Source organism: Vulpes lagopus, chromosome 4 (genome assembly GCF_018345385.1).
Source record: "Vulpes lagopus strain Blue_001 chromosome 4, ASM1834538v1, whole genome shotgun sequence".
Lineage (NCBI taxonomy): Eukaryota > Metazoa > Chordata > Mammalia > Carnivora > Canidae > Vulpes > Vulpes lagopus.
In genome coordinates, this window is record NC_054827.1 from 5,562,673 (window position 1) to 5,575,025 (window position 12,353).

A 12,353-nucleotide genomic window follows, 5' to 3' on the forward strand; every position below is an offset into this window, starting at 1 on the left:
TCAAGTGGGGCCACATTAAAGCTCTGTATGGCAACAGAAACAATCAGCAAAATGAAAAGGCAACCAATAGAATGGGAAAAAAATATTTGCAAACCACCTCTCAGATAAGGGGTTAATATGTATCCACATACAAATATATAAATAACTCATTTAACTCAATAACAAAAAAAACAAGCAATCCAAATGAAAAAAATTTTCCAAAGAAGACATATAAATGGCCAGCATCAATGTGAAAAGATTCTCAGCTGGCCTATCCTAATCATCAGGAAATGCAAATCAAAACCACAGTGAGAGGTTATCTGTGACACTTGTGACACCTGTGACAATGGCTGTCATCAAGAAGACAAGAGACAATTGTTGGGAAAGAAGTGGAGAAAAGGGAACACTTGTGCACTGCTAGCAGAATGCAAAATTGTTTAGCCACTATGGAAGCAGAGCGGAGGTTCCTTAAAAAATTAAAAACAGAAATAGCATATGATCCAGAAGTCCTACTTCTGGGTGTCCACTCAAAGGAAATGAACACAGGAGTTTGGAGAGATATCTGCACTGCCATGTTTATCGCAGCATTATTCACAATGGCCAAGGTACAGTAGCGATCGAAGTATCTAATGGTAAACAGAACATATATAATGGAATATTATTCTATCATGAGAAAAAATGAAATCCTGCCTCTTGCAACAACATGGATGGACTTTGAAGACACTGTGCTAAGTGAGATAAGTCAGAGAAAGGCCAATATATGGTATCACTTATATGCACAATCTAAAAAAGCTGAACTCATAAAAAGGTGATCAGGGGCTGGAGGCTGGGGGAGTTGGGGAGGTGTTATTTAACGGTACAAACTTACAACTAGCAAGTATGTTCTGGAGATCTAGTTGATAATACTGTATTATGAACTTCAAAGTTACAAAGAGACTAGACCTTAACTGTTCTCACCACAAAAAAGAAATGATAATTGTGTTCCCTGATAGAGGTGTTAACTAACACTATAGTATTAATTATATTGCAACATATAAATGCATCAAATTAACTCACTGTGCATCTTCAACCTGGGCATGTTATATGTAAATTATCAAAAATAAATTCGATAATAACGCATTAAAAACAAACATGAAAATTATCAAAACTAGCCAACATAGAAGACATAAAACTATATAAAATTTTCCCAAAAAAACTGATATCACATATGAAAGTTTATAAATGAAAAGATAACTTAGAGAAACGTATCATTAAGCCATTGATCAGTAGGTAAATTGGCTTTAGAAGACTTGATTTTAAGTAAATTGATTCTTGGCCAAAGGCATGTTCCTCGATTTTTTGATACCTTAATTCTGTATGGAGGGGCAGGGTGAGAGGTTAGGAAGTCTCTTGAAGCTTTACACATATAGTCTTTTGACGATAAATGGTTATTGAAGAAATAGTGTGCTCTTTATATTTGACGTTTAAATTCCCCTGATGTCACCATTCTTTTCATGTGGGACAGTTACACAAATTATATTAATATAGATAAGAAATAAATAGATGTGATTAATAATAGATGAGAAAAAGCTAGTTTTCAGTTTGACCTAAGCCTATTTACCTTCCAGATACTATTAAGAACACTGTACATATATGACACTAATCTCTCTTTTCAGAAGTAACTTAAAAATACAACTTCTTATTTAAAAAAAAAAAAAGGTCCATAGGCAATTCTCTTATTCTTATTGTGGAAAACAGTGTATTGTGGAAGAGTTCCCTTGCAAGTCAGAGTACTTTAGGTAATAAAGACTTTACACTCACATAATCTTACTTCTTGGCCTCCTTCAAAAGACTATTATTGGCCAAGGGCACTGGCCTCTGACAAATTTGAGATCCCATAGGAAAAGTAAAAGGTTAACCATCTGGTTTCCTATAATTACGTTAATTTATCACCAAATTTAGAGACTCCAGGGTTTGGAAATATTCCAACGGAAGTTGTTTTATTTTCTTACTTGTTAAGCTTCACTGACCAAAAGGAACCTCAGTCCCCCAGAAGTAAATAAAAGGCCCTGTGTTCCTGTCTCCTTCATTACTCACCTTTATAGTGGGCATTCCACCATGAGACTCCATTCCCTTATTTCTGTTCTTCTCCTCTTTGTGACTATAATACCAAAAGGTAAGATGGTGAAAAATTGTGGGTTTCCTGGGAGATGGTGAATAGCTGTGGGTTTCTTAGGAGGTCTACTGTGATGCTCAATTATATTATGGGCATTTTAACTCAGACCCTAATGCTCAGAAGTCCATCATGATCATCTTTCTTAGAACCAATGAGGCCAAAATTGCAAAGCCAGACAAGGATTTCCATCAATAGGAAAATGAGATCCAAGAGCTTCATAGTTAGATAGTGGGGCTCAAATAAGAATAGAGGTGGAAAAGCTATAACATGTAACATAAGGCTTAGCAAACAAATCAAGTAGCCTTTACCAGGCCCCAGTCTCCAAAACGGAAAAGTGTATATGGCAGCTATTGGTTCCAACTTGGCTAGTGAATGAAGTGATGTAGAGTCTATTGGTGAGGAATATTTGTGAAGGGTAAGAGTTAGGTTCTTAGGACAGAACTCCACAAGAAAGGATTGCATTAAATTATAAAAAAAACAACAAGGAGCAGGGGAATTTGGAAAAAGCATAAACGGTTGAATAAAGCATCAGTGGCAACATTTTAAGCACAGGAAAGAAATATGAAGAAAGCATTTTAAGAATATGAATTCTGTCTTTAGGACCTATGAGTCAGAAGTTTGAATATGAAAATGTAGAATCAAAGGAAAAGGGGAATGTAGTCATCTTCAGGCTGGTTCAACCAGATGATAGTAAGAAGTGATAATTTCTCTCCCCACCGTTAATGACAGGATGTTCACATCTCTCAAAATAATGTCTGTGGTCACAGACATTGAACACAGACTATGTCTGGATAACTCTCCTACTTTGTTGGTTCATATCTAAGATTCTTTTAAATATAATCAACCATATTCACTTGCTCAATCTTTGCCTATTCTGCAGATATTTTGGGATCTACCTGACATCAGTTGTCTCCAACTGAAGGAGTTTACGTAATTTTCATTTGGTTGTCAGTTCTGTCAGAAGACACAGCTGCAGGGAGACACACTTATAGTGACATGTGTGACCATACAGTAATGATCTTACTAGTGTAAGATCACACAATCATCATGCTTTAAAATTAGAAGGAAATTTAATGGTTATTTCTTTAATTTTAAGGATGAGAGAATCCATATCTATATGAAGAATATGATTTTACTGATGTCATGCAGGTAGTTGTAACACTGCAGCTAGGACCGTCTTTAATCTGGGTCAGTGTTGTTTCCATCATCCATGGATGTGGAGATGCCCTGAAAATGCTAACCCTGATATCTCAGGCTTTTTACCTCAAAATCTCCTAACTAAATATTGATAAATCTAAGAAGATTCTTATATTTACTCTTTCGGAAGATGCAGTATCTGCGAAACATCTTATGTCACTCACCTCCAAATTCTTTCCCTCACTGTTTGGGGAAAGCATGTCAATGGGATGAATATTCTGGCATTATTATTGGGCTATTGATGCTAGTCTTTAGATTATCCTGGTCTGTGTTCCTTAAAATCAGATAAATTGCTATAAATTCTAGGATACTGAAAGCATTTAACACAAAAGAATTATGCCTGCACAATTGATGAGTGTATAGGCTTTGCTCATGGTTGGTCTCCACCAACTGAGCTAAATTCAGCTCAACATAAATCACTGTCTCCTCCCGAAAGTCATAGCCCATGTGATGAGCTGGGTCTTCTTTGAAAAAGGTTAACAAGGGATAGATCTTCTTGAAGTAGACTTTAACCAAAACCCACCCACCATTCTTGGAAAAAGGGACATGGCAATGGTTCTGTCTTAGTGAGGGATACAAATTAAGAAAATGGTTGTCCTAGAGCAAAGGCCAGAAATGATTTGTGGTAAAATAAGATTCTAGGAAATCTCAGCCTAACATTTACAGAAGTTAATACGGTAATGGCAAGACTGGATACCCACAAATACAATAGTGCATCCAAAAGTAAGATAGAAGTAGATACTAGATGGTCCAAAACAGACTGAAGCCAAGAGGTTTTAGAAGGAATAGGAGAGAGAGAATGTGTGTGGGGTTGGAAAGTACCTTATTGCATTCAATAATAACAAATATTTACTAAGTACCTCTTTATTATTCACACATTGTGTATTTCACAAATACCTAGTATACAGAGGGAAACAGAGGAAAGTGCCTTCCCACAATAGCAGACAGACATTATTCAAATGGTTACACAAATTAACATAAAATTATAAATTTTAGTAAGTACAAGGGAGAGGAACAGAGGATTACGAGTGCCCCTAATGTGTGGTCATTGTCATGTGCAATGTCAGAGACTTCCTTAGGCATCCCTTTTGAGCCCCAAACAGAAAGATAAGTGTTGGTTGATGAATCCCTTGTGAGAAACACTGACTGGCAAAGGAAGATGCCAATGCAATGTCCCTGATGAAGAAAACACAGTGTTCCAGGGAACTGCAAGAAGGCTGCCAGACTAGTCGGGTATGAACTAGTGCTAGTTCATACGAGAAAATGTGCCAGGCATTTAATGGAATTACAGGAAGGTAGAAGTTGGCAACAAGGCTAAGTCTACAGGGAGCATACTAAGAACCAGGAGGGCAAGGCAATCAGGCCTAATGCATGTGTAGTAGAAATTACCAGTATCTAAATCACACAGGGGCTCTCGATTTATGCACACAAAGTAGGCTCATCTATGGGTTCCCAGCAGCCTGTAATCTTGACAGGTCCCCTTGATGTATCTTCTCTCTGTTTCACTGTTTAAAGTATCCTGTCCTCAGAGTCTCTCCTCCTGGCTCTGCCATAGAAGAAGCTTCAAATTTATAGTACCTTCCTACTTTCCTAATCCTGGGAGAATCACCTTTTGAGGAAAACACATGGAATTAAGTCTGAGAAAACACCGGCAATGGTGGGGAAATAAAATGTATAAAGACAATCATAAAGAATTAGGAAATCAAAAATTCCTAACTTTTCCATCTTAAAATTACTGTGATCTAATGGTAAATAAGCCTGATCTAGCTCTATGTGGATTCTCTAAGTCATGATCATGCTCGGATTTGAGAACTTACACTGTCCCAAATCCCCAGCATCCTCAGTACCTCCACCTTTAATTTGAATGAGGCCCCTGCTACAGTAAGTTCCTACTCTAGGCATCAAGACCTACATTCCATTAAAGTAGGATTACAAAGTGTAAGACAAAACCAGAAAAGGTTTTGTGTGAAGGACTCAGAATTCACAGCCAGAAATCAGCGGAGCCAATGATGACCGATGTGGGTCTGGTAGACGGTGTGCCCAGCAAACCCTATTTCAAACACTACGCTGAGGGATGAACCTGGAGGACACGATGGTAAGGGGAACAAACCAAAGAAGACAAAAACTTCATGATTCCACTTGTCTGGGGTATCTAAAAGAGTCCAACTGAAGAAACAGAGTAGAACAGTGATGGGCAGAAGCTGCAGGAAGGCAGAAATGGGGAGTTGCTGTTAATGGGTGTAAAGTTTCAGTTATACAAAATAAATAAGTTCTGGAGATGCCGTACACCACTCTGCCTGTAGTTAGCAATGCTGCATTGTGCACGTACAAATTTAAGAGGTAGAGGGGCACTCGGGTGGCTCAGTGGTTGAGCATGTGCCTTCGGCTCAGGGCATGATCCTGGGGTCCTGGAATTGAGCCCTGAATCAGGCTCCTCATAGGGAGCTGCTTCTCCCTCTGCCTGTGTCTCTGCCTCTCTCTCTCTCTATCTCTCTCTCTCTCTCTGTGTCTCTCATGAAAAAAATAAATAAAATCTTTAAAAAAAAACAAATTTAAGAGGTAGAGTTCATGTTTAGTGCTCTTACCATGAAGAAAAAAAAAGGTGAAGAATAGGAGGGTCTTTGGAGTTGGGGGCATAGTTAGCGTTCCCACAAATGTGACAAGAATCCTTCAGAGACATGCCTTCAAGTCAAGACATGTCCTTCCTGTAGATTAGCTTTCCTTTGTTTCTTCCAAGTCAGTTATACCAAGAGGATGGATTAAACAAAGATCCCAAAAGTCTGTGCAGGAGTGAATAACTTTCAAATGGCCAGGTCTCTGGTTAACAGAGGATATTGAAGCTACATGGAAAGGTCACAATGTCTTTGCAGTTGAGATGTTTTTGGACACGTTATTAAGTAGGGCTTAGAACCCTCCTTTGGTTAAAGAAAAGGGATTTCTTTGTTAGTTGGCCTCTTACTACCAGGTGGTTAACTGCCAAACTGTTTGAGCACTTTAGTAACAGCACATTCTTCAGAATGCTGATTTTGATCCCTGCTGTGACCTTGGGAATCTGGAATCCATCAGCAGTCAAAAATCAATTTCATAAAAAATAAATAAATATATAAATAAATGAATGAATAAATAAATATAAAATCAATCTCATAATCTTAGAAATTTATTAAATGCTAAAAAACTTCAAAAAATCAAATGAAAAAGGTCATTGTTTTCATGAAGGAAATTTCTCCAAAAAAACTACATAATCCAAACAAGAAAATGTTGGTTTATCAACCTAGAGTCCAATGAATGTTAAGTGATCACCACTTGAGCATATATTTTCATATGTCTATCAAAAATAATCCATGATATCCTAGAAAAGAATATATATATTTAATTTTATTTGATGTATATGATTTATATACATGTAAATTTTTATGTATATACACACACATGCATAGATCTGCTTGAGAATAGGGACATAAAGTTATTAGAATGGCATAACACTTTTTAAAAAAATTATTTCTTTCTGTGTGTAAAGAGAGAAGAGAGAGAGAGAGAGAGAGAGAGACGGGGGCGGGGAAGGGCAAGAGGGACAGAAGGAGAGGGATAGAGAGAATCTCCAGCAGACTCCCTGCTGAGTGTGGAGCCCAACATGGGGCTTGATCCCACAACCCATGAGATCATGACCTGAGCCCAAATCAGGATGCTCAACTGACTGAGCCACCCAGCCACCCCATAATGGCATAACTCTTAAATTGATTCATTAGGCCTTTGAGAATTAAAACAATTGCAGCATTCTTCTTCTAATATTTAAACAGACCACATTGGACAGGAGCAGAAGACAGCTTGAACTCTTTATTACCTACAGAAAAGAAAACTGCCGATCTATTTCTTAGCTGATAATGTTCCAGGAAGAGCCCACCCATCCAAACCCTGCCTCATCCACCAGAAAAATGGAACAACTAATAACTCAATGAGTTCTTGTGTCCTTTTTGAGTTTCCTTTATGTGATCTTTTATTTTAGTGTGATTCTTTTTTTTTTTTTTTAGTGTGATTCTAAGTTTTCCCCATTTCATTCATGGAAATTTATGTTGTGATACCATAGGAAGTAGGCATCTGCATCTTCTTTTCCCAACAGCAATGATTGAACATGTATCCCTTCTCCTGCTGCACGTGATATAACCATTATAATATATTAATATCATATTAATTCTGATATGATATTCTTATTAATCATTATCTTCAACTGCTTTGTATATCTACCATTATGCCAATAAGTGAAAATAGATGTCTATAACTGGGATGAAAGGCCATTCCATATGAATTGAATATCGCCTTCTTAACTTGAAGCCATGCCTGGACAGGAATATATGTCACAGTCATTGTCAGAAGGGAGATTATAACTCTTGGGTTTCCGGTTCAGATAACATCTCCTTAAACCAAGCTTCATATTTAGTAGAGAGCACATCACTGGAGGGATGAATTGCTCTGATTCTTTTGATTCAAGCAAGATGCATCTACCAAGAAGAGAGAATGATCTCTCTTAGACCACGTATCAGGAAGTTGAACTTTCCAGTATAATGTGTGACAAGACTACCCTGCTGCCTTTCACCATGTCTTTCCCTGTACCAACAACTTTTGATTTTAACTTAGTCAGGAAATCCAAAAGTGTCCCCATATGTTACACTGAGTGCCTGGGCCTGAACGAAGTTATCCTGGAAGACAAACAGCCACCAACAGGAGTACTGCAGAGCTGAGTGTGAGCCTGTGCTCTGTGTAGACACGGCAGTCGAACCCATGCCTTGCACAACTGTCTAGTGAGAACTTCGGTTCTCTCCCTGAAAGACAGACACTTTATCCTTCAGGACTGGCACAGCATAGACAGCACCACAAGATATTGCCCAACTCTCCATAGGCCATCCTGTTGTTCCCTGGACACCCTGAGTTTATGGACAGCCAGCCTGGGGACAGGGTGTGACATCAGCCAGCACTGGGTTGGATCCTCTAGCAAAGCCTCGCACAGGTTCTGAGAATTCAGTTACAAAAGGCTGTGTTGCTTTATTTGGCTATTATTTTTTCTACAGAATGGAGAAACAATTGCAAGAGGCTGATTTACATAAAAAAAAAAGATTCAGAGACTAAAAGAGGATCAAACTATTAGTCAAGAGGTAGAAGCCAGTTAAGGTTGGCATGTTACAGGAAGTAAGGACATCATGAGATGCAGCAGGTTAACAGGATGGTTCAGGGATTAACATTTATTAATGAAAATGAACAGAGTGTGTATTTTATGTGACATCCACTGGGATCCACAGGATAAAGAAGAAACCCTAGTTTGCCTGAAAGGCTACAGGAAGGACCCTAAAACTAAAGGAAGCTCTTCCCTTGGAGCACATACTTAGTTATGTGCTTCTTGGGGCCAAGTGAATTAGGAAAAAAGATCCATTTAAGGGAAGATACTTTTTGGCTTTTGAGAGAAATTCATGTATCTAGGTAAATGGCATCGAACAAGACAGAAAATGTGTTGTCTGCATAGTCCTGCCATGGGCAAATGAGGTAAGGTGGACTCTTAGGATTAGTAAACTTCTCATACAAGGTGCTAGAGATAAGAACATGGTCCATAGGACAGGGATGTTGTAAGCATGGATCGGGGGGGGGGGCCCACAGATGCGGAGATGGAAGGATGAGTACTTCCTTTGAGATAAATGCTTCTTCATAACGGTATTGGCATTTGCAACAGGAAAATTCACTAGGTCGGAAATCCGATAACTTCGTGCTTTGTCCACTAAATACCAAGGATACCTCCCCGGTCCTGGTGACAACAGCACATTGGTCCAACATTCGAAATGCACTGATGAGGACAGCTCTCTCAAAGCTTCTAGAAATCAGCCTACCCACTCCACGATGCGTATAGTCCTGCACTCTCTGACCTCCTCCCCACACAAGGCACCACTTTTGCCAAAGTGCTTGATCTCTTCCTGTAGGTAATACCATCTCTTCTATCCCAAGGGCATCCTTTTGTAAGTTAATCATTTTATGTGCATTACTGATAGTTTGATGGTCATTGAATCTGATGGTGATTTAATGATGTCAAATCTCTTTCTGTGCAGCAAGGACTGGCGTTATCCCAGGGCAGAAACAGTGTGTTCTTTTGAAGGGGGTGTGCAAAGACGGAGGCTGTACCACCACAGATGATACCATTGGTGAATGTAATGATGAGAAAAAGTGTTGTAGAAAGTGGTGGGTCCTCTTTCCTTATGCAACACCGGCTCCCAAAGCAAAATCTCCTTAGTGAGGACAAACGACAAGCCCTTCAAACTCCAGGACACATGGATAAGTTTTGCAGAGCCCTATTTAACCAGACTTGTTTGTCTCCCTTGACTGGAAATAAATGTCCTAAATCCACATGTACTTATCCCTGGGAAGTTTCTTCTTGATGCACCACTCTTAAGAACCACAAGACAAAAACTACATAATACAGGAATCTCATACCTAAAGGTATTTATAGAACATTTCTTAAAAGGGATAAGGATAGAAACGTTAAATAGGTAAATCCATAAAGATAACAGAATAGCAGTAGTTAGTGTTTGATCACCTCAAGTGGATTATCAACCTTCCTCACCACCTGATTCTGGACAAATAGCATCTCATTACCAGTAGCAACCTCCTGTAGTGATGGAGAGGAAGGTCACCCAACCACGTGGTCTTGCTGACACTGCCCCTGGGAATCAGACACACTGCACCAGTCGTGGCAACACCGGCCCGAGGCTGGCCTCCCCTCCTCATGGGACAGCCCTGATGGAGCAGAATGAGACAGCCACTCCCTGCTACTTGGCTCTCTGCTCTGGGGGGAGCTAGTTTGCTGAGTTGCTGAGAATGCAGAATGCCCTGATAATCCTTTCCAGATTCTCCATCAGATAATTCCACCTTCTGGCTGGACCAATTCCCACCATCATCATAATAATTCTGGACAATTTCCACTACATAGCTAAGCAAATTTAAGGGCAAGAGGCCAAGAATGTTACATGACAGGAGTTCCACAAAGATGGAAACAATTACCCCACAAACAAAATTCAAGGTTTTCACTTGTTCTTTTCTTTCCTTTTTTTAAAAAATATTTTATCTATTTTATTTATTTGAGAGAGAGAGAGAGTGGGAGGGAGAGGGAGAGAGAATCTGAAGCAGACTCCATGCTGGGCTCCATCCCACAACTGTAAGATCATGACCTGAGCTGAAAGGAGAGTCAGAAGCTTAGCCACTTAACAAACTGAGCCACCTAGGAGCCCCAAGGCTTTTTGTTTCTTGATCATAAAGCCTATGGTCAGTTAGAGGAAGGTAGCTTACCCCCCTTAATATCCATTAGGTTTTTCCTTTCTGTTATTTGTGTGGATATCAGTTGTCCAGAGGCCATAAATGTCTTGTGCACAAAAGCTGCCTTCTTTCCTGTCTGTGTGGCCAGGATGCCACACCACAGTCTCTTAACACCCTGTGTTGACAGGGGCAGGGTCTGGAATCAGTCATATGTAAGTTAAAACTGTAGATCCCTTGCTTACCAGTCACATGACCCTGGACTATTTATTTAACCTTCATTTGCCTGAAAATTCTTTTTCAATAAATGAGTGAAATAAACAATTTAATTTCTGAGCTTGTTGTAAAGATTAAAGAAGATCAAGTACACAAAGCACTTGGCACACTCATGGTGAGACCCAAGGAAAATCAGTCAACACTAGTATCCTGTTCCCTTTTCTCTTTCACTGAAACATCAGAGGGTAAGAAATCGTTGTACTTAGATAGTCTTGTTATTATATTATCATAGCAGACATCAATTACCAATTTAAAAATAAATATATATAAGATTGAAATATATAAATAAGATTGAAAATATATTTAAGATTGAAAGCATATATGGAAAAATAACTATTTCTTTTCAGAAGAAACTGTTGCAACACATGTGATAAGCCATAGTTTGTATTATAACTACTATTACCTTCTGATATTCAAAACTTTATCTATTTAATAAATCTGTCTGATTACTCCTATGCAAACCGAAACTGAATAAGCAAGTTAGAAAAAAAAACTAAAAGAAAGTTTCATCGTGATTGATAGTAAAGCTGAGATACTGGCATTTCAAGTAGCATTAATAATCCTTTCTCATGACATAATAGATTAAAATAAGTAACAATATCAAGGGGAGGGAATGACATGACAAAAGAAGCTAGAATTTTATTTTATTAATGGTGTGATGGATGGATAGCATCTCTGAGAAATTATTTCTCTCAGAGCCTCAGCTCTTCTCTTTCTTTCTGACCCTGAGAGCCCCTAAAGATATTCAGGTTTTCCGTTAGGCTCTGTATTATTACTTACAGTGCTGCTCGGTACGTATCCACCAATGCACAGAGTAACTCTTGGTTCCAAACCCGAAAACATCTACAAAATGCAACCTGACATTATTAGTCATGGAATAATACAAAAAGCCACCATGGAAGCCAGTATAGTTTGTCAACAATGCACTGACTGTAACATTAAGGATACTTCAGAGTGTCTCCTCTCTTTGAATTCAGGACTGACATGAACAGACTATGCCCTCTGCCTAGGTTAGACCTAATTGGGGAATCATTTGAAGTGTCTGATTGCCCGAGTGAGCAGAAACAGAACATCACAACTGGTCCCCACTTACAGGCCTACACAAGCAGAGTAGGATGCAGTTTCCTCTAGTTATTTCAGAGGTTAAGATATTAAAAATCTTTTAATTCAAATATGTTTTCTGGAAGAGGTAATAATAATGAACAGTGATCTTTCACTAATATGCTCACATATTTTAAGCTAGTAGTTAGCTCTTCATTATTTCAGAAGTGCTGGAAACAGTATTTAAAAAGTAAAATATTAAAAATAAATGAATAAACAAACAAATAAATAAATAAATGTAAAATATTAAAGACCATCAGTGAATTGAAATCAGAAGGCCTTGACTCTAGGGCAACAATGTCCAACAGAACTCTCAACGATGATGGGAACTCTATTTCTGCATTTTCTGCTAGCCACATGT

General features: G+C 38.6%; 1 protein-coding gene across 1 annotated transcript; it reads left to right on the forward strand.

Annotated features, from left to right (window-relative positions):
• The first annotated feature begins 2,076 nt into the window (after nt 1-2,076).
• On the forward strand, nt 2,077-9,599 carry LOC121489151 (beta-defensin 130B-like). The gene is made up of 2 exons (XM_041751766.1): nt 2,077-2,134; nt 9,418-9,599. The coding sequence occupies exons 1-2, from the start codon at nt 2,077-2,079 to the stop codon at nt 9,597-9,599; spliced, it is 240 nt and encodes a 79-aa protein (XP_041607700.1).
• The last annotated feature ends 2,754 nt before the right edge of the window (nt 9,600-12,353 follow it).

Excerpts from the sequence above, each read along its gene's own strand:
- LOC121489151 (XM_041751766.1), top strand. The coding sequence starts at position 2,077 with ATGAGACTCCATTCCCTTATTTCTGTTCTTCTCCTCTTTGTGACTATA. Across the intron at positions 2,135-9,417 it reads TGTGACTATAATACCAAAAG|CAAGGACTGGCGTTATCCCA; the intron begins GTAAGATGGTGA and ends CTTTCTGTGCAG.